The sequence below is a fragment of the Bradysia coprophila genome, chromosome X (assembly GCF_014529535.1).
Source record: "Bradysia coprophila strain Holo2 chromosome X, BU_Bcop_v1, whole genome shotgun sequence".
NCBI lineage: Eukaryota > Metazoa > Arthropoda > Insecta > Diptera > Sciaridae > Bradysia > Bradysia coprophila.
In genome coordinates this window covers 4902076-4925881 of record NC_050737.1, presented here as the reverse complement: position 1 = coordinate 4925881, position 23806 = coordinate 4902076, and the positions used below count along the sequence as shown (strand labels likewise).

The 23806-nt window shown below is 34.4% G+C and overlaps 1 protein-coding gene across 5 annotated transcripts in view; it reads left to right on the top strand.

Annotated features, from left to right (window-relative positions):
• LOC119084883 (DEP domain-containing protein DDB_G0279099) overlaps nt 1–19720 on the top strand; it is an 81865-nt gene extending 62145 nt beyond the window's left edge. For all 5 annotated transcript variants that reach the window (XM_037195040.1, XM_037195032.1, XM_037195057.1 and 2 more), the window contains 7 exons: nt 3123–3230; nt 6325–6464; nt 7355–8026; nt 8125–8545; nt 11127–11225; nt 11286–12137; nt 17700–19720. In XM_037195040.1, coding sequence (XP_037050935.1) covers nt 3123–3230; nt 6325–6464; nt 7355–8026; nt 8125–8545; nt 11127–11225; nt 11286–12137; nt 17700–18524 — 3117 coding nt within the window. In that variant the 3' untranslated portion in view covers nt 18525–19720. The remainder of the gene's footprint in view (nt 1–3122; nt 3231–6324; nt 6465–7354; nt 8027–8124; nt 8546–11126; nt 11226–11285; nt 12138–17699) is intronic.
• The last annotated feature ends 4086 nt before the right edge of the window (nt 19721–23806 follow it).

Below are 23806 nucleotides of genomic sequence, written 5' to 3'. Positions count from 1 at the left end.
TATCAACATCCCATGAAAACTGACACTTGACCATCTATTGTTATAATCAATTTGATTGGTGGAGGTTACTACTCCGATCGTTGATACTTTCAAAATTGATGGTTCACCCATGTTAACAAGGAATTAACGTTTCGTTTGATACTTATTTCCGAACAAACTCTCCAAAGTCATCCATTCCAATAATTTAACTCGAATGTGACTTGACGGAAATGTAGGGATGAATGAATGTCACAACCTGAAACAATTAGTGCCGCTTTTCATTTCCTTTGGCTTACTTTTCCAAAATGAAATTGATTAATCTCAATACAAACAAAAAATATGAAAACGCCTTTGACACAGCAGCTGATGGTTTATTTTTAAAAATTGTAATGCCTACCAGTGTTAAGAATACGATATCGCCATTCATTCTAGGCTTTCCACTACGGTGGAAATTGTTTTCATTTTTTTTTATGATATTACACAAATCGTAATATAGCGAAACCGTCTCGAGTGACAAACAAGCATTCTTGAAGATATCATCTCCTATTCATTCATAACGACTGGTATAGGCGTAATTTATACACTGAATAAATGCTCACAATTTACACAATTCGTTTTTACAGATAACTTTAAAAACCAACCTCCCAGCCGCAGGCAATATTTGCATAATAATCCATGACTAAACATAATAATCATAAATGCACTTGCACATTTTACATATGCATTTGGATGTGAGGTACTACAATCTCATGTGATGCCACAGATAATAAACAATAGACAAACCTATGTTTAACTTATTCGCTACAAATGTATACCAATGGCTTTAAAAATGAAAGTATGTTTCGTATCTGGATATCGAACTAATGATGCGTTTCAGTGATTTTTTTTTTCATGTTCGTTTGAAATAAGAAAAAAAAAAGTTTACCATCAACTGATACTTCTGAGTTATTTGTGTAAACAGTAAATTCAAACGCTTTCATTATGAACCAAAATGTCTATGTACCTAAGCGTATACCACAGAGTTAGCCGATTGAATAAATGTTATTTATGTTTATATAATTTAACAGATATTTTATGTAGGTTACAATGTAACAAAAAAGAGAGATTTTTAACCATTTTTTTCTTCTTCTTCTGTGAGTGAAGTATTTTACATTGTCTTCGGTAATTATTGGTTTGATACATCGATAGTTCGGTTAATTACTCATCAAGAATATTGAGCCAGCGTCATGCCGGACTTTTTAAACTGAATTTCATTGCTCGAACACAGGTCGGTAATTGTTGTAAGTACATGTTCTATTTAAATGTTTTTCCACCAACCGAATGTGAATTGTATATCTGGTATATATGGCAATTATAAAATCCGATGTTTACTATAATTACCTGTGAGCGCTTACCTCTTTTTTTTCTCGCTGTTTTATTACGTTTGTTGTCAATTTTGGATCATTTTTATTCGTCTAAAATAAAAATTGTGCTGAGTAATTTTCGTTTCTAGTTTTGATAGTTTTAGCGTGACTAGGAAGTCAGAACAATTACCACAATTTTTTTTTCTGCTCGTTTAATTGTGCAGATCATTTCAAGGACATTTAATTGTAATACGGTTCGTTCAAACTTAATTTCTTTTTTGGACAAGCTTAAAAGATCATTTTACATATACGTACTGGTGTGTCTGGCATTGTTTGCAATTGCAGACCAATTTTGTTTATTTTTGCTGAAATCTGTGTACTTAGACGAACGATATACATTTGATCGCCTTCGCTTTTCACCTCGGTTTTTATGGTTTTGTCACAGAAACACAAGTACAAAGTTTCAAGTGTTGATAAATTGTAGCACGGTAACATTAAGGTTAGACGTTTTCCTTTCGACTTCAGCTGGTTGTTTGCTTTGTTTTCATGCATCAGTCGTACGTTTACAACGAGATAGATGCATATGAAAACGATGGAACAACCAGGTGAAACAAAAGCATAAAAGTGTGACCTTAATGTTGACGCTCGCTGTAGTCATTCATTACTTTCAAAAGGCCAGTGTCAGTGATCATTTCTACTGCCATAAAAAGTCAATATTTTTCTCAATTAAAAGTGACAGCTAAATAATCCTTTTACCCGAGAAATGATATTCGTCCGAATAAGATTGATTGAAGATGAAATTAGATGGTGAAGGAACGTCGAAAAATCCATCAAGCATATTGCGATCTTATTTACTGAATCTTTTACTTCTTTTGTTTAAATAATCGTCGAGTGTTTAATATACAAAAACGTGATGAGGCAAAGCTGCATCCTGTATTCTGACCTGTTAGGTCTTCTTGATATAAAATTTCAGAAAACTTTTTTCGATGGAGGAGTTTCCAAAAATTGATGCAACTTAAGACTTAGAATTTAAAATTGAATAACAATGACGAGTTTTTTCCCGACAGAATAATAATAGATCACATCATAGACCATGTAAATGGCCGATTACATTAAGCGCAAAAGTTTGCGGGCGGAGCGCAGCGAAGACAGAATAAAGTCTCTCTAATGATCAAATGCTAAGCAATATCGTTAAAACCGAACTGCAACTCTTTCTACCTGGTTTTATTTAACTGGTTTATACAATTATTCATATTGAAAACCATTATTTTCCAGGTATTCATAAAGGTTATTACAAGTTACGAGTTTCCGCGATATCGCACATTGTTAGTGTTTAACCAACTTATTTATGTTTTTTATTCGTTTTTCGGTTTTTTTTATTGTCTTTATGGCACAATTCAACCGAATGAAGTGATGTCATTATAATTACAAATTTATAAATCTGAGTTCGGTTAACACTTCACGTCCAACCAAAAAAAAATATTTTGTTTTTCTTGCAGTTTCAAATATTGTGTTTACCCAGTTCTATAAAAACGGGCAAACTTCACTTTTTTTTGTTAATTTATTATACTTTCGATCCGATTATTTTTAAATAAAAATTTAATAAAAAAAATTCCTTTGTTTAATTGAAAAAGAAATACGTACGTGACCTGTGAAACGTTTGCAAAATCAATAAATGAAATATGTTCTATTTTGCAATAGCAAAAAAAAAAATTATCAATTAAACATTTCGGTTTGTATAAACCGTTTTCATTTGTTTGCAGCTAGAAATTTTACCTTTGCTTTTTTGTCTATTTACAGAACGAATTGTGCACTTTGGGATCTAGACCAGGAATGGAGTGTATGCCTCTACGATCACCACCAGGACCATATCATTATCACGTGACTGACCAAACCAAATCATTACAGGTTAGCTGTCCTTTTTGACTTTTGATGACGCACAATTTAATAGTCGAAAACTATTTTCGAGGTGTTACCATATTAATATCTTTCAAACGGCGCCCTCTAAACTTGATATTCGAAAAATTTATTTTCGGTAACGGGTTTAGTGAGGTTCTTTACGCTACTTGGTCATAGAATGAGAAGAAAAAATCTTGGAAAATTAATTTTTGTTTGTTGCTGCTAATTTCCTGGTAGATAAATTTTGAAATGACAAGAGTATCGCCTTATAATGGCTAAAGTTACTTCTTTTATTCAAAACACATCTTTCGATTGAAAAAAAATCTATTACTTCATTTGTTTTAGCTTAAACTTAAACTACGTTAACCGGAGGTCATCGCTTATTTTTGCGTTAATTTAGATAGCAGATGCATTAGCCATTCCTGGAAGGTTAATTCTTCGGGGTTCTTTTTAATTATTTGCCAAACAGCAATGTCTCTTTCCTGCGATCTAACCAAAGTTAAAAAAAAAACTTTTGCGAAATACAACACAATTGCGTGCGTAACAATAAGGTTCGTTTTTGAAAAAAAAAAACATCTGGAAAAAATAGGTTTCAAACGGTGTTCTAATGGAAGACTGGGTACAGTAGATTTTTAAAATTTTAAAAACTTTTTTAACTTAAGTTCTAAAAATACAAAAAAAAATGAAATTACACTGACAGAACTTAATTGCACACATTATGTTCAGTGACCCAAGGTTTTGAAAGAACAGGTTGAGACATTTCTGAGTTGATCACGATGCCGGGTGAAACACAAATTTTGACAATTTAGACAGGTTTTGTTAAACACACTCATTACAGATTGTGTGAAATTGAAATGTCAACTTGATAAAAATATTTTTTTTTTTCAAGTTTTCTTTTCATACAAACTATAATGAATGTGTTTAACAAAACATGTCTAAATTGTCAAAATTTGTGTTTCACCCGCCATTGTGGGTGTCTTAACCTGTTCTCTCAGAACCTTGGTTTTACCTCGTTTCACTGGCTTGTTTGTATATTTCTATGAATGCATTGATACTTTATTCTTACCAGGGTGCACTCGTCATTTGCGTATGCACGCCTTACAAGTACATACGTGTCAGCGTAAATCAATGCAAGCAATAGCTGGTGAGAAAACAGCTAAATGTTTTAATTGATTTTTTGTCTCGCTGTAAATTCACTGAAAATGCATTTGCACCGACATTTATTGTGAATTCGATGCGTAAATCATTCACGGTAATATTTTACCAAATTTTGCAATTGAATGACTTTGCGTTGGTTGGAAATAATCTTTTTAGTCATACACTTCTTGCACAGGTAACCAGTTAAATTTTATAATGTAGAATTCCATTCAGCATAAAAGGTAATTGACTCTCACTGGAGGAAATGTGATTTATTACCGGAAAAAGTTTTTTTCTTTTCTTGTTTCCTATTTGTTGTTACAGCTGACAATCAAGATTGATTTTATAAAAATAAGGTCACTTCGAATGCAGGTCAAGCAATAAAAAAAATCTTTAATTTCTAATTCTAAAAAAACCGTATGGGCTTGGTTCCAATACGCGTGATCGTCATTTATCCAGCTAATTGCGAGGCTAATTGTCAGATTAATTCGGTTAATCACTCGATGTTAGTGCTGTTAATTGATCTGCAACTGCACTACGCTCTGTATTTTATCTACAGTAATGCAATTTTATTAAAACATTACTTATTTGGCCGCAGTGGGTAAACAATTCGAGACTATTTACCTTGGTAGTCAATATAAGACTGAATCTGAACAGGGATGGAAATGATCTAAAATATTTTCGTTAATTAATCAATACTTCAAAAAAAAAGCTCTTCATCGAAATCTGTAGCTAATTGACCTTCTCCCTGCTTTAGTTTAACCCACTTTACAATATCAACTGAATTCAGAGTTAAGTAGGCAATTCACATGTCCATTATACACTTCACAAACACACACGCACGAAAATACCCAGATTTTTTCTAATTAAAATTTAACACTTGAAATGAAGCTACATTAGCGTCCCAATCACATAATCACTGTTCATTAGAAAGTAATTAACTTCAAGAGGCAGTCGGATTATTTATTTATTAATTTTTTGTTATCAAAAACACTTACGACGCTCTAGAATCTCAGAAATGTGTGTACTGTATGGTTTTCCATACTGAAATGAAATCAACGTCCGATTTGATTTGTATTCAATTTTAATCGAATATTATATTGGAGTCAAAGTCTTATTCGAATTTTTATTACCTTAAAAAAGAGTACACAAAATGTATAATTTCTAATCGGGGCTCCCTTCTTTCAACATTCCAATGTATCGTATACGCGAATTTCATAATTTTCGTACAAAAAACACCACATTGAATAATTATTATACTTGCGCGCCCAAATGCTTGATCCATTTGTTGCGTAATATTTTATGTGAACATAAAAAAAATCTATGTAACCTTAACAACTATATGCTTGGCTACCCGATGAACTTTCCATTTATTTAATCCAAGGTTTTGCAAATTGCAATCATTACAAGTTATAGTCATACAAACTGAATCGTTCTCGTTAGTCAGTCGTATAAAATTTTGTTTTTACACAAAAAATTAAAAAAAAGAAAAAAAAATTAATCGAAAATCGCCAAAAAATCCAAAACATTATTTTGTCAATGTGTTGCCGGTCGGAATTAACAGAATTATCTTGGCAATTATGTTAATTTCAAACGGACAATTATAATGACGCATATATGGTCCGTCCGCCGCATTCATTAATTAAACTGTGTAGAGCCACTTCAAATGTTATTAATTGGAATTCATTTTTTCACCGACGAATTCGATAGATTGCTCATGAAATTGTTGTTACTACTTCTTATTCTTCTATGGATTATTTATCGTCGATTTTTTTACCCAATTGAACCGGTACATAGTTAAAACAAAAATTATTTTTTAATTTGATAAATTATTGTTCGTTCCAACGAGAGAAGAGATCGAAAACCCATGTACCATTAGAATGAACTTTGATGATACCATTTAGTTTTGTGTGTTGTTGAGAAAAATTATTAATCTTTTTTTCTTCTCCATTTTTGATATGTTTAGGAACTACAGAATGAAGTCGGCGCCTTATTGGAGTTTCGAGATTTGGTCATCGAAACGTTTCCGGATCTTAAACATAAAATGGCATCAATTTCAGCATCAAACACAATCACTGGAATTCCGTCATCATCACTGGCATCAAGGTACGCTTGCTTTCGTTGAAAAGTTTATTGAACCAATTTCCAATCGAAAAGTGATGTTTTTTAGTAGCGATCATTCAAATGTAGCGTCTGTAAAACGACAAATCACTAGTTGCATTAACATGCTTGACGAAATATTCATTAAAATATGTAGACAAATTAGATTCTCATAAAGTCATTGTTTCACTCCCGAACTAATCGAACTAATTAAAAAAAAAATTAAGTTGAAGTAATCCCAGTGTCTTCAATCGGTGTATTGAATTAAAAGTTTGTCAATTCGGTTTTCGGATTCTAATTAAGTTTTGCTGAGATATCACGGACATGTAAATAAGTCAAAACGCCATATACCAGAACCGATTTAGTGAGTGATTGTTGTTCGTAAGAACGATTTAAGGACGCATTAGCGTGACATGCGCGATAATAGGAGTTTATCGTTTATGCAGACTAAATACCGTGCAAATTATTTTACACATGAACGGAATTCGATGTTAATGCGTCAGCGTTTTGCAATGAGTTGTAGGTTTTCAGGACGAGTGCAAGGCGAGTGGAATAATCACACAAGCCTAAACAAAAATCAATTGTGAGTATTCGACTTACTGCTAGCATATTAATTATTATTCGCGTCCGTGTGATCTGCAAATAAATATCTTGTACGTTGTAGGATAAAAGGTTCAACAGATTAGGATTAGCTGTCGAACTATAAAGTCAATTTCAGCGACTGTGTCTATTGAGTTTTATCTTGGGTTCAATTCCTAAATCAATCTCAAACAACAATATTCTTACCAGGGATCAGAAGTAGGCACTCACTCTTACAGATTGGACATCACCTACAGATTTTGTTGTACAATCTGACGTTTATTTAATTTATTTTAACTTATTGTTCCATTTAACAGACGAGATTGGGAGCCAGGAATACGAGTTCGACGTAAACTAACACAAAAAGAAAACGGTGAAATATCCTCGTCATTGACTAGAAGTAGAAGCAATTCACATAGTGGTAAAAAGGAACCAAAGAGTGGTGAAGGTAATGGCAGCGTTGTACAAGATTCCGGATTTTCCACCGAAACTAGTTCGTCCAAAGACACATCATCAACGACTGGCGCGATGACTGGACCCATTGGAATTATTCAACATCCAGCTCATCGGGCACCGATTGAGGCCGAAGATGAACTATGGAATCTATTAGATGTAATACATAGAAAAAGTACGAGACTTAGAGAGGAGGTGGATCATTTACAGAAGTTGGAACGGGAGAAATTTAGAAATAGTGGAAATAGTACCGGTATGTCGGCAATGTTTCACAGTCAATTGGATAGGCTAAGTAAAGACGATGTACATGTGTTGCGTTCGGAACGTGATCGTCTTTTGAACAAATTGTCCGAAATGGAAGCTGAAACGCGTGCAGGACGTTTAAAGGTCGATATGATGCACGACGAATTGGAGGCATTACATTCAGTCAAACGCGATTTAGAAGAACAATTAAAATTAGCTTTAAGTCAAAAGATAGACATCAATTCTAGAATACATGACATGCATCAGCAATTTGTCAGCAAGAGCATACCAAGGTGAGTTTAATTGAGAAATTCTTTTTTTTTTGGTTCAGATGCGAAAAAAAACCATTGAAATCAAAACGCAATTAAAATCATCCAATTTACTTATACAGTTCACCAGAGTCGACAAAACCTCGCCTTCTTATGCCCTCCAGCGTACGTAAATTATCGACGGATTCAACCACACCTACACCAATATTAACAACAACAGCAACAACAACAACATCGACTGCTACTACTCATCATCCGAACAATGTACAAGGTACTTCAACACACCAGCTAATTTCAAGTCGTTTATCCAGTGCAACAACATTCACACCAATTAAATTAACGTCGGACAACTATGATATGTTTGCCGATGCGAAACATTTAAAAAATGAATTGAATTTGGGTCGATTGGATGGATTGGTTAGTTCGCCGAATCGAAGTTGTAGGGTACGAATGACCGACTCGAAGAAAATTGCTGCCATATTATTAGAAACAAATACGGTTGAACTGCAACGGCATTTGTTGACATTGACGGTGCAAAATCAGGTGAGTTCCATTTTGATTAAAAAAAAATTATTTCCTTTAAATTTTTGATCCCATATGAACGAAGTATCCCAGCTAATGCCCGATGCACTTGTGATCTGAGCTAAGAATTTTTCAATATCTTTTAGTGGTATAGCATTTCTGTGCAAGTAATCCACTGAGCCAATATTTCTAACTTTTCCAATTTAAGCGACAACTTCGAAGTACGAAATTAGGTAGCCTGGTTTTTGAAAAGTTGAGATCCGGAATATACTTCAGTCGTAGAAGAATTTAAAAATAGGAAATTCCGAAAGATATTTTGTCGCATCAAACCACTATACTATACTACTATACTATACTATACTATACTATACTATACTACTCACTGACTAGTTGATGGAATTACAAATATTTTCTTTCCTACCATGTCAAACCATTCGGATCTGCGTCAGTTCTATATGTTTAATAAAAGTAATGACAACCACGAAAAAAAAACTATAAATTTGTGTGTTCAATTAGTTGTTGCCTGTTTATCATGCATAATCTTTTACGAATACATTTATTGTTAACGGTGAATTACCGATCCGAACACATACACGCATTACAATTCATTGAATGAGTTGAGTGCATTCAGCATTTTTGTTCATTCATTAAATGCGATCAGTACAGTGCAACGAATAAATTGAATACAGAAAAAAAAAAATAGTAGGCAGAACAATCTCGCAGGTTTCTATGGAAAACTGTTTGTTTGACTGGAGAAACAACACAAAAATTACCGACAATATTCAGAATCAGACAAGAAGCATAATGTGTGGAACGAACGATCATAATTTAGCAATATATACATAATGTACGTAATATAGTTAGTATAGTTTATAATTGACGTTACACTGTATGAGTACGCAGCTGTGTGTAACATACATTTTTTTCCAGAATTATATTTTCCATGTGAATATCGTTGCGCTATAAGGTGCTTATTGAAATAATAATAGCAAGGAAAATAATTCCTGCTTGGAAATGTGATTAAATCAATTTATATACCACATTTCTGGGGTATACACTTCTTACACTTTGGTCAACTTACGACTCGATGACATAGATTTTGTTGGTGTTTTGAAAAAAACAGATCGTTTAAACGCCCATAAAAACGCGTTTTAAAATGATTTGGATGATTGACATAGACCACCTGACTCTGTCATACGAAAACTTACTTTGGCCCTCTTAAGAATTACCTGCCATTCAATTTTTTCACTCCACAATTCTTTCAGATTGGTCAAATTGAACTGGAAATTGTCATTAGACTGATTGATGATCGAAACCAGAAACGTTTCGTTTCTACCATCAATGATAATCGGTTGCCAGTCCGTTTTTATTGCAATAACTTCCTTGCAACTTCCTCTTACAGCGGTTGACAGTCCGTTGTTGGAGAAGTACACTCCTTTGTGAAGTTCTTCTTCACCGCCGCTTCCATCCGTTTGTGTGCTATTGTGTGTATGTATGAGATAATAAAAAATAATTAATTTTGGACTCGACCAACGCACTTCAAGCAAAAGTTCTATTAATGACAGCTGCCAAATAGAGTGCCTTGACTCGACGGATTCCAGCCAAACAAAGTGTAATTCTTTCTTTTTCTCCATGTCAAACTGACCGCAACGAAATTTTTCCACCAATTGGACCCGTATTGACCAAAATGTCATCGTATGAAATTTGAAGAATTTTGCGACGATTTTCGAACATCGATATCTTTCATAATAATCATTCAATCAGGGAAAAAATTATCTTGTGTTCAGTTTCACTCGGGCAAAAAAGGAATTTCATTTTGTTTGACTTCGATCCATCGATTCAAAAATTAATTATTTTGCGTGTTGCTATTTTTGTGAGCCACCAATGTCCATATAAACGCAAAGCACGGCAGAGTAAATTACACCAGGCAGGAGCGGTTCATTTTTGAAGCGTCAAAATTTAATAAATTTTATTCACAAAACATAAGGCTACTAGATAGTTTAGGTCCTTATTAAAATCAAGCCTGGTTTACTTTACCCTGCCGTGCGCAAAGTAAATTCGACATTTCACCCGTTGTATGAAAAGTTCAGTCATACTCATTCTATCCGGCTGGGCCGTTATCATTTCTCTGTTTTTAGTATACTTCTGCAGAAAGTTCTCTCTTTTACTTCAGCTGGTTGGCAGATTTCTAGCAACAAAACCTCGACTCAAAAAACAATCAGAATCTTTCGTAACACAGAAACCACTTTTTTCTTAATTCGCATCTTTTAGTGTTCGTCTCATTTCTAAGACACGCATAGAAAAATGTGGTTCAGATCAACCAGATCTAAAGTTTTCTGACCCAACCGGAACTTTCAGGCACTCCACATTATACCACTGTCGGCCAGGGTCGACCACTTTCGATCTTTACTAACAAGCAACGAAAATTCGCTCGATGAATTATTGAAGGTACAGGATTGTGTTGTTGAGTTTTGATCTTCTCTTCTTTGATCTACTCTTCAAACATCTAAAACCTAATTGTGCGGATACTTCGAGCCATATCATCTAGAACATAGAATGTAAACATTGAAAAAGTACTCACCCAAATTTTTCCTTTTCGTAGGTACTAACTCAGCGCTTAGAACAAGCTACAAAGTCCAAAATTTACTTAATCAAAAAATTGGATAAAGCGAAAGAAGACATAGACGATTTACGGTTTCAGGTAAGTGAAGTCACAACACACATTTCAAACCGAAAATCTGTAACAATTTTCTCGATTCAGCTTGAAGAACGTAACATTGAATTGGAAGGAACAAAAGCCCAAATGCGGGTACTAGAATCGAAACATCAACACAAGTCTGACTATTGTTCGTCCTCGCGTGACTCTACTCAATTAATTCAGTCCCAAGTGTCAACGCCCAGTATGAAAGCAATGATTCCACTCATCATGGATGAACAACACCACTATCATAACAGCAGTAGCACCGAATCGGCGCAAGATCAAACCGAATGTGAACATCGGAATCCTGAAACGCCGCGTAAAAGGCCTCCCAGCAAGATACCATTGCCCGGAACAAAAGGCTATTTAGCACCGAAACCGCCAACCGGTCGAAATTCCATAACGACCCGGAATAGTCCGTCGGGTCCACCGTCAAATAGAAGTTTAAGCAAAAGCACTGGTAGTTTAGTCGGCCGTACTGGTCCAAGTTCTGTAACGAAAAAAGACGACTTTACAAGCATCACCAATCGACCGGAGTCAGCTCAAAGCATACGAAAAGATTCGTCCCTAAGCAATAGCGGTCGCAGTTCATCCATTCCAATTTCATCAAAAACGGCCACACCGATTCGATCAAACAATTCGCCCATACCAAAGCCGAAACGTGATTCGTTGTCGCAGCGAACGAAAAACATGGACTCATTGTCGCGCATCCAAATATCGGCCACATCGACGCCAACCAATTCGTCAAGTAATTTATACAAAACAAATTCCAAAAAAGATTTGAGTTCCAGTTTTAGTACCGGACAAAGTCGTGATAAAAAGTCAGTGACTACGCCGACCAGACGATTGAGTAGCACATCGGTGGGCCGGGGTGTTGTCGAAACGGCGACTATCGTCGAACAGGACACAGGAAAGGTATCGAATTTAAGAACCCGACTGTGGAATTTTATAAAAATTTAAGTTTTGCTGGTTGAAATTTTGGATTTTTTTTTTTCGTTTTTTTTTTTGTTTTGTGACATTTTCATTAATCTCATCAACAAAATTATTATTTTTAAAATTCTTGTCCGTCGTATTAATTACATTTTTACATATCAAAACAATTACAAAACAAAAAACCACATAAAACTTATGATTCTAGACGTTTATTGGATGACACCAGGGCCACATTATTTAGACGAATTCATTTCGGAGATTTGTGATACAGTCGAATGGACAAATGCAAACACCGTGGGTACTAGCACCGATCTTAGCGGATCTTCCAAATGTTTTACCCACGTTTGTTGCTATCAAAATTTATAAGAAAATTCAAAACGATTTTACGAAGTGGAATGACGAAACTTAAAGCCGAAAACATAACGAGCAAATCTGAATTGCTGTGATTGACAATAATGCCGCGTTTTCCATTTTTTAGCGTATGCTGCAAATTGCGACGAAAAAAGGCAGCATAATTGTCGGTCTCAGCAACTCGATATTGTTCGTGTGCTTTCAGCGTTTAACATGGATGATTGGTCATTTATGTTCGATGTATTGTCGATGAAAATTCATTTTTGTTTTCGTAAATAGAAAAGGAAATTCCGTTGTGACTCACTGTCATTGTGAGCAAGAACAACTGTGTCTCCATGGACAATCTAGAATTTAATTTTTATGTTAAAACGAAACCGAAAAAACAGTCAAATTAAATTAATCAAAAGAAAATGAAAGTTAAACAAATTAAGGTAATTTTACAACACTGAACTTATAATAATATACGTCGATTGTGAGGGGTATGTGAATATAAAATAATTATTTAAAAAAAACAATGAAGAAAAAACAAGAACAGAAAAGAAAGAAATTTCCTGTAAAATGCAAAAACAAATGTGATTTTCTCCTTCCAATTACTTCTACATAAGAATTTTTGTTTGTATCTAAGTTGTAATAACCAAATGGCGCAATTCTATCATTTTTCCGTGTTCTGTTGTTTTTTGTGTGACAACTCTAAAAGTAAAATTTCATGGCAACACAAATATTCTGTTTTAACAACAATGTTTTCATCGAAGTTTATACCATCAAGCGACATTTTGAACAAGTTACAATTTGATCACGGGGTCAGTATACGGGGTTGCACTCACTGTTGATGTTGATTTTTCTAATTTTAAACTTTAACAACCGAAAATCAGCAAAGCAGAAATCGATGTATTTGGAGGCAATAGATTCCTTCGGCTTATTGCACCCATGAACAGTGTAGTGTAAGGAATCATCTATTAGGTTCAATAGCGAACAGTTTCTACCACTGTTTCGACCTGTGAGATGATAATAGCTTCTTTTGATTACTGACATCATGCCATGGCGACCGTGGCAAATTCTTGCCTTCCCCAGATGTCACAAATCTATTTTTTTGTGAAATTTAATTCAACTCAAAGTCAATAATTAAGCGAGTAGATCTGAACGAATCACTAAGAAATTTGTTTCAATCTTTTACAAAACGACCAAATTGACAACATTAGAAGATTCAATCTGCTACTTCCGTTGTTTTAAGTATCATGTAATGTTCGATATACCAGTCACCAGTCTAGTACTTCTATCGTTTTACCGTACATTTTGTTACGTAAGATTTGTCGTAGATGAATACTATTAACTTTCCTAGTTAGTACTCTGTTCAAAGCTAATGGCTCCGTTGTATTCAGTTCAGTTCATATTCATTTTGCATCAACATTTTTGCGAGCCGGTTTTGTTTACTCAGTCGTGCGTTCATCGAAAATCGGTCCTGGCCTGATTTGTGACTTGTTCAAATGTACTCGTTTATCACGACACAAACCGTCTATGGTTTCTTTCTTCAATTGTTTGTATTTATGTTTTGAGTAAACTAATATTTGCACGAAACTTGAATGTTTTACTAAACAAATATCAACATCAAAACCAACCAAAATGTAAATTATAATTCAATAGACGAGATCGAACATACAAAATGAAACGTTAAAGCAGACATATTAGGCTTAGTTAAAGATTAAGAATTCCTGTTTAATGCAAAAACTTGTATCAAACCAATCAACTTTATGCAAATAAACCGGGCAACGACACAATTACAATGATACCGTGTTCAAGCGATAAATGACTTGGACCATCCACATAACGAATATAACGATGGACCATCCGGCGTGAAAAGCGTATTTTTAGCAAACGCAATAAGCTTTTATTGAACCGTGCTTGTGCCTGTCATGCTGTGTGCTGCGAGAGAGAGAAAGCTATACATTCGTCGGGATTCCGATTTTATTTTTCGGGTCACCAATCATCTTCCGAATTATGTGGATATGAGGTCTACCATCTGCCTACTACTACTACTACTACCACTACTACTACCGCCTACTAGTACTTTGTCCTGTTTCGTAAGTCCCAATCCCATCTTTTGTTAAATGTTTTTTTAAATTATTTTTTTTTGCGAAGATTGCTTTTAGTGATGATTTTTTATTGGTTGTTTGTTGGCTTGTAGATCGTAGAAGTAGATTGAGATTTTGTAGTAGTTTTAGTTTAAACTGTAAACGTTTTTGTTGTTGTATTGGTGGTACGTGTTTTACTGATTTAGAGGACGTTTACAGGGACATTTCGCGATGAAAAATATTTGCCTATTGCGAACTTAACATTTTGGCTCTGAATTTCTTTCATGAGATCAACCACAGTAAATCTACAAGATTTCCCGCAAGTTGAACATTAATCTTGAAAATAAATTCCACCGGTAAACAGGTTTTGATTCCAATTAAGACCAGTTCCTCAGTTTCTCAATCATTGGCGATGGCATCGCTCAATAAAAATGCTAACTGGGACTGACACGACATTCTTGACATTTCATACACTCACGACATTTCGTTTTTTTTTAGTTTCCTTGCTCAAAGGCTCAGTGCTCAAATCAATTTAAATTCCAGTACGATACGAATCGAATGAATCTGAATCAGTGAAAAGCTCTGAAAAGCCAGAGAAAACAATTGTTGTGGCTGGTATGATTACTTTACATTTATGTTTCGAACACATTATTACATCATTGCAAGTTGCACACAACTAAAGTCTATTTGGACATTTCGTACTGTCCCACTATATAAGCTCGCTACAAGAAATATTTCTCTCATAAACGAGACACTTTTACGAAGGATTCCAATTAAGAATTCATGTGCAATTGCCATAAGATATCTAAGTCGCTAAAATAAAGTGGACGTCAGTAAAATTTAGACATGGACCTGTTTCAGCTGTTTTCCAGGTGGTTCTTTCAAATTCTTTTTATTATCATCTCAAAAAACTATATGTTCAGTGAACATTGTTCACCCGTTGAAACAAGTACAGGACATGCATGTCTAAATTTCACTGACGGGCCAGGGCCTTAGGGAATTAAAATAATTCCCGAAAATTCACAGATTTTATTGATTCGTGAATCTTGGTCGAAAACAGCTAAAACATCCAGAAGTTGTTCAATATGTGGCCTTGGAAGTGAATAAGTAAAAAGAAGACTGAAAAATTGAAGAATTTTAGACAATTAATTCTCTTAAAATATGCCCTGCAGACGGCCCCTGTAATACGAATCTGTCCTGAAATTAATTCAGTTTCATTTTCATTGAACATTATTTTTAACCGTGGACATTTATTGGAATAGAACAATTGTAATGCTATATTGTTACTGTCCTCCTCAACATCTTGACTTTAATTATTCTACTTTTTACATCTGTATCCGAACGTTTACAAATTCATAGCTCTCATCTATCTATCCAAATGAGTTTGTGTGTAGAAATCGGAAAATATTTGGACAAGCAAGAACGGAAAAGATCGACGAATCGAAGACACCGATGGTTGATCATCTTCAGAAAGGAAACTTTTTTTTTTTAAATAATTGTTGTTCAATGTTGTGCTTCTAAGTTACATTTAAAATTTAGTTTGCGAAGCGAATTAGCTATTTTATTGTACATAGAAAGAAACGAACGTAAAACCGTGCATACGTTTCTATACTAACCAAATTTGTTGTGGTAAAAGGATGTCAGCGTCACCAATGTCAGAGTGACGAGTCTGGGGTATGTATATTTTGTATAAAAGAAACAATTGACCTTGCACGCTTTTAACGCATTACATATGTGTCACTAAAACGCATGTTGTATCTGTATAATGCTTTCTTTGTTGTAAATTCCCACCATCCGATAAAAATCCTTTGATTGATTTTTTTTGTTGGTTTTATTGATTTGAATTCCTCGAATGTAAGCTAATCTCATCAAAGCCAAGCAAGATTATACTAATCGTAAATTATAATTCGCTGACGTAAAAAAAACATTGAAAAACCAAGTAATTTTTTACTAATCAAGATTTTGTTACCCAGCAACTTTTTAACAGCATTGATATCCATAATATAACTAATAGTAAACTGCAACCGATTTATATACTTTTAATCATTAACAAATAAATTGCGAACGCTAATTTAATACTATGGTTGGTTAGATAACGCTCTCGCGTATTTAATATGCGAACTAATCATTTTTCCATTTGCATTTTAATGAAAAATATTCGATATCGATTTTGTCACCTTCAATTCGTAATGCAGATAAAACGGACGAAATGAACGGAAAAACATTATTTTTTTTTGTAATAATCTAAAAATGGTGAAAGGTTGATGAATTTATGTGAAAAACATTGTTGCACTGAAACATTGCTCCACGCAGGACGAAAATTCGTATTATCAGTTTTTTACCACCGAATCACATTCCTTCTTACAAATAGCAGACAGATCGAAACGGTCCTTTTTCCCAAATTTGGACTCCAAAGCGATTCATCGAAAATTGAATTGAATTTATCAATTGTCGGTTTTGGGACAATAAAATACCAGAACCTCTTTTGGATCTATCAGTTTTACCGAATCCATAAAAAAAAAACAATTTTCGATTAATGTTCTCTTTTCCAGCCTAATGATATGGTGTGTGTTGAGAATAGAAGGCTCGGAGCAGTACAATTTTCAGATGTTGCAAATAAATTAAATTTTCGTTTTAACCGATACTATGGATTTGAATGACATACGACAATATATCAAGACCGGTATCAGTGGCTATCTGTTGCATTTGTGTGTGCAACACTGACTGTTTGTGTAGCTAGTGGAACATTACGACTCGATTGACGGAACTATCAGTTCAATCTGAAGCTAACCTGTTTACAGTTCTAGCGCCTCACAGATAGATACCGTCGAGCAGAACCTATGTCACGCCCTTCTCACAAGATGATTGAATTTATTTTCGAAATTATTTAACTAATCAGTTCAAATCATTCTTCCAGAAAGTAGCTGAAAGTGGTTAGCGTCAACGTCCTAACAAAAACTTGCTTAACACAACTCTAAACTCTTTTTGTAAATAAAATTTTGCCTTTGTTTTTCACATAAATTTCTAATTTTCATTTACTTTTTCACCGATCAAAACCCTCCTATGCCTTACACAGCCACAGCAAAAGTGACAGAGTCCTAACCAAACTTTTCATCCTTTCCAGACACCATTCGCCACTAACGACATCCCAACAAAATTATCACCTTTGCTGCCGCAGCAATCAACAAACGAAAATCGAAATCTAATCCGTGAATACTTTACCCGGACTCGACTGCCGCCAGCAATATTCAAGCCTTCCTATACTCCATTCACTCCACCGCCACAATTAGACATTGCCTACACACATCCTGCTCGTTTGTTAACCAATTCAACCGTTGCTCAACCAGAAAGTATTTACATAGAAACGAATCGTGAAATCGAAATTAAATACGTGGATGACAATTCCATTGAACTGTTGGATGCTGGCTGTGAAAAATCGTGTCAACGAAAAGCATCACCGCATGCGAACAATGATAGTCCTAGTAGTAGTAGTAGTAATAATGGCAAAGAGAAGCCAATTGCCTTTCAATCGTTTGTCGTTGATGCGCCAACAGGTGCAGTGAATTTGTGTAAATTAATCGGCAAGGTCAGTCCGAATCTGGTGAAGACCTGGGAACAATTGAATGATGTGACCGGGAACGCCAAACCGAATTATCTTCGTTCGACATCGAATGAAAGCGAGAAAATCCTCTATCCGGAGCCCACCGACGTGGCGGCGGGCAAGCAATATCAGGTCAATCATGTCGTCCACTCCGGTTCGTCGGAAGATTTTTTCGACAGCATTGATGGCAAAATGAATTCGGACATAGAATGTTTAGTTTCGTTGTGTTGTGATAATATCGACGATGGTTATGCGGCCGGCGAAGTAATGGCCGAATTCGAGTCATTGGACCGGCGAAAAATTTGTTGGTCAATCGAAAGTAGTCGGGTTGTTAGCGGTAAAAATTGAGAGGGGATCTTAGCTCGACAAGCAGATGTCTTAGCTCCGTTCGTAAATGAGGCACACGATAGCCACCGTAAGGTTTAATCTGTCTCGTCGAAGGTGTGCAATTCAAAACTCTCTAAGATTTTTAGAGCTCTTGAATTTTGAGCAACAGATGATCAAAACGAAAGAATAAGTTGTTGAACATCAGATCTATTGCCAAAAAACATATTCCCAAACGAATTAGTGAAATTATAATCGTTGAGTTTTAGTATGATGAAAATCGGTTCAGCCAAACCAAAAATATCAATTGTCTTACCATTTCAAGGCTGCTCAGCTGTCTTTCAGACATTACTTTTTTATCATTGCAAATTCTAGCATCCTTATTCTCTGTTGTACAGTAGCAACAAAATCCAAAATATCGATGCTCTACAAATGTCTGTTCAATGGACAGTTGAAATAAATCGTTAGAAATTGCATGATCAATGTAAACGAAGTGAAACCGACCCTTACCGTTCATTTGGTGATATCATTTGTTTGTGTCTATAAAATCATTTTATATCTTTCGGATCCTTCAATTAGATACAATTGCAGTTGACCGAGATAAAAGTTTGTCTTAAGAAATCTCAATAAAAATCAGAAAAATTGACTCCATCGAACAGCAACATGTACCAAAATAGCAAACAACAATGGGAAGACTGTATATTCTCCCTTGTTGACACTTTTGTCAACAATTATAACGTTGATTGCATCGATACTTTTGCTGATTTAAACATTGGGAGCAGAATGAAGAAATCAAAGCCACATCTACTGCACAAGGAAATATTATAGCTGCAGCTACAGAGACTTTGATTGAGATGGGATCAGTTGCTTCCTTTTCGTTCGGAAATGAATCCCTGAGGAGGTCTACGGTTAATCGAAAAAAGAATTCTCTTATGATCGAGTGAGAAGTTATTTTTTTAAATTTGCGTTGCTATACCAAGGACTTTAATCACTTTTGCTCATTTTATTAATTCAATTAAAAGACTCAAACGATATGGTTGCTTAAATGTTTCGAAAGAAAATGTTATCCGACGACTCTAATGATCCATTTTTGATTCATGTTTCTCGTCCAATTCATTTTTAAAAGTAAAAAATTCCAAAAATTATCACATTTGAATTTGTATATTTAAACAAAACAATCTACTAAGCAAAATAAAAATATTTCCAATTTAAAAGAAAAAGATGTCACAGCACTATGAAAGTCACGTTATTTATAATATTTAAAGAAAGATTTAAAATTAAAATTAAAAATGAAAAACTGATTAACCTGCACAAGAGATAAACATTTTGTGTTTGGTGCTTTCAATATTTATAAATTCAAATTAAAAATTTAACCCACAAGATGGAAAGGATAAACAAAAATTTTTGTTTTTTTTTATTATTATTTTTTGTTTGTGATATTTAATAGGTTCATTTAGTGCTCTATGAAAAGCTATACATGGACTTGATATATATATATAAAGTAAAGAGATGAAGAAGAATAGTTAAATTATTTAACCGTTAATAATTTTAAGCGAAGAAGAAACCAATATCAAATTCGATTGTGCAACCAGAAACTAATGTGTAAGCATTTTGTAATGGAATTGATTTTCGGTCATTTTTAGATATCTATGACGTAAATTATTTTGGGATCGAGACCTGTTTTAGGGAATTTGATTTTTTTACCGTTGTACTAAAGTTGGGATGTGTGAGCATACCCCGAGATCTAGGCCCTGTCCGAACTAGAGAATCTGTCTCTCCAATGGCAGTTTCTGCCTACAATTTTATTTTAAATGAGCTCTTAACAGTCAATGAAAAAAATGAACGGGGAAAATATATTCAAGCAAGGATTTATCGATGACATTTTTTCCTTTACCAATATCTGGATAATCTAATGGTAATTCCATTAAATATTTTGGTCAATCCGTATAAAATATCACTCGAATATTACCCATCGAAATGTTGCCCACAAAAATGCCAGCGTTTTAAAAACTATACGTTTTCGCTGTTTTATATGGTGTTATCAGGAAATTTACAGATGCACACATTCTCTGAAAATTCCAATTCGATGACCAAATTATGTACAAAATACCCCTTTAATACCCAATTCGTCACAAATGAAGTACGGGAGGTGGTTAGCCCACTTTTTCGGGCGGCCCACTTATCTTTAAGCTAAATGGCCTTTGCATTACACTCACTTTTAATCGCGAAGTTTCGCTTTCGTGCTATTGCCACTAAGATACATTTTGTCAGAATGGGAGTCAAATTGTGGCTAAACTGAGGTTGAGTGGAGTGGTATAACAGGTTAACTGTTTAGATAGCAGTGCAAAAGTGAGTGACTGATGCAATTTTATTCATAATTTTCGTTGTGGAAATGAAAGTTGGAGTTAGGGTCTGTTACATTTATATTGCAGTAACAGTACAACGTTGTACTCTGAGAGTACTCTGAGGATTTAGACACATGCACGACCTCTACCTTGGATTATACCTGGAAATCTTTCGTAATACGCATGCCGACATAGTCTGTTAATCTGCTACTTCTCTTGTTGGAAGTATCTACATATGTCCTTATAGGTAATTCTTTTACCTCGTCGGTTTTAGTATTATAATTGTGTTGTACAAGAGAAAATTGGCTGAAATTCTTTTCGTCATCGACAACACATGGATAGTACCGATAGTACCCGTAGATTCAAAATCCTATCCCGGAAATCAATTCCATTAATTTTGTGTACGGTGATAAATCATCACACGCTGACATTGTAGTGTGACATTTTGTATTGTGATTTTTGAACGCTAAGCATAAGACATAATTCTCATTGGTTATGTGAATGTAAAATACCATTTTTTTCCTCTGTTCGATGAATTAATCAATTTAACTGGTAGACGCAGAAGCCCACTGGGCAATGCATCGCTATGGTTAATGGGAGAGAAAGATGGTCAAATATATGTGACAAATAAGAATTATGCCGTATGTTTTGTTAGTTCCGTTTTAACTGTGGATGTCCACTACAACATTGAAGTTTAAGAATTTCACGTGTTTTTCTTTGGCAACGCCGTAATTCTGATCGATTTTAAACAGAAAATTCAATTCCATTCACACAGAAAATATCATCAAATGAACTATTTTTTTTTGTTTTTATTCATTTATCTTATTATTTAAATTAAAGAAAAAATCATTTTTTTTTCTAACACGTTTTTATGTCTACTGTTGAACGTGAATTTTACTACACTAGCGATTTTAGACGCAACTTTGATCAATGTTCTGAAAGAAGAGATCACGAAAACGGCGACATCGAAATTTGTGTTCATTATGCTGTATAGCATGGTTAAATGATATCGACACTTTACGACCTCCAATTCGTGAGTTAGCCGTGATGTAATGTTTTCGTTCAGAACGTTGACATTCCTGGGAAAACATTTAGAAACGTTCAACGTTTGATGTAATAGCTTGAAATCGTTGTTGTGTTAACACTTCAAGACAGAGAGTGCCTTGGCAGCATTTCTATAAAATAAAAGAAAAAATTTCTAAAATTTGGTTTCTGAGAAGTGAAGTGTTAATTTCTTAACACAAAACAATAAAAACAAAAAGGTGAAGAAATTACAAAAATGTATTCAATAAAAACGACAGCAAATTATTGTAGCAATAAAAAATATCTAAAAATGAAGAAATTTCAGATGAAAAAAAAAACATTTTGTCTTAAAAGGAAATAACATTTTTTTATAAATAATATTGTAAATTGCAAGATATTTTTAAAAATGCAAAAATAAAATTTAAAATTGTAAATTATTCTATAAATATTACTTAAACTTATTTAGTTATGTAGTTTAAAGGAAAAAAAACGAAATATTATTAAAAAAAATCATTAAAATAATGAAAAGTCTTTCATTTATACCCTGATTGAAACAAATCAAAAGCAGTGTAAGCAAATCTCGAGATGGCGCTGATAAAAAAGTTCACTTTCCTCTAGCGAGCAAAAAAAGAGATACAATTTCCCGCAACTTTTTTTTTAGGGTTTTAAGGTATGTGAGTATTCACTCGCACGCAATGTCTCGTCACCTCGACATCTAGTCCTACCTTGGTAGATAAATAACTATTTCAATTTCGTTTTTTTTTATCTGAAAATTTGCTAAACACCTCAAAGGTGATTTTTGAGGAATTTTGCAACAGTAAACAATTAAACATATTGTTAAAAAAACATCGAGGGTTTTTAAGGTATACCGATTCCATTTTGAGATTTTTGATTTTTAATACATATGCGCTACATTGTGCTGTACAACTATGTCATGACACACCTGAATGAAAAACTGTACAAAAATGGCACTGTACAAAAATTTGGAAACTTTTCTCATACAGAGGTAGTACTCTATTTGGCAGCTGCCACTCGAAACACTTTTGTTTGAACCTCTTCTAAAATTGAAAAATCCCATTTCCCATTTCATTTTTGAATGAAATAATTAGCGTGAAATAATAGTACAAATTTAACATGAAAATTGCAGCTGATCAATGCACTTCAAAGCAAAACTAATTTTAATGACAGCTGCCAAATGGAGGTTTGTATGAACAAATTTTCCACATGTTTATAACATGCCAAAATTTGTTCGATACAGTCCAGTTGCTCAGTTTCAATACTTTATTTAGAGTACCACTCATGCTCGAAGTGCGTTGAGATTATCAAAAAAAAAAAATCCTAAATTGGTTTCTTCGGAAAAACTGTGACAAATTAAGAGTGAAATTGCAAATTCTTCGTACAATTTGTATGGAGGATAAATTCAACGTATATTAATAGTTGGTATAGTGCATGTCAAGGGAAAGCTCTAGTGGATACGGTGCGGGTACACGCCGTATCGAATGAAACAACAACTTTGCTGGTGATTGAATTTTCTCTTGCTCATGGTTTCATTCTGGTAAGTCTTTGCATTAGAGGTAAGCAGAGACGCTGTCGTTAGCCTGGAGAGTTTAGATTGGATCGTATAAAGCATTGGGCCCCGTCCTTTAAGCGACTATGAGTAAGCACCATAGTTTTTCAGTTGGAAAATTGAGTTTCTTAGTAATCTTTTTACATATGGCTTTTTAGGTCATCTGTTAATCACGAATATTCTTAGCTACAAAATATGTTTGCCCAATACGACCGAACTAATAGTCGGCGCCTCTGGTCGAAAGACGTTCTCAAAACTTCTCACAGATCGAAACAGCAGCAGAAAGGCCAACACACATTTGCAGCTAGTGTAATCGGGAATACGATATTTCTATTGTTTAAATCAGCTAAAATCAGTTGAAACGAGTATTA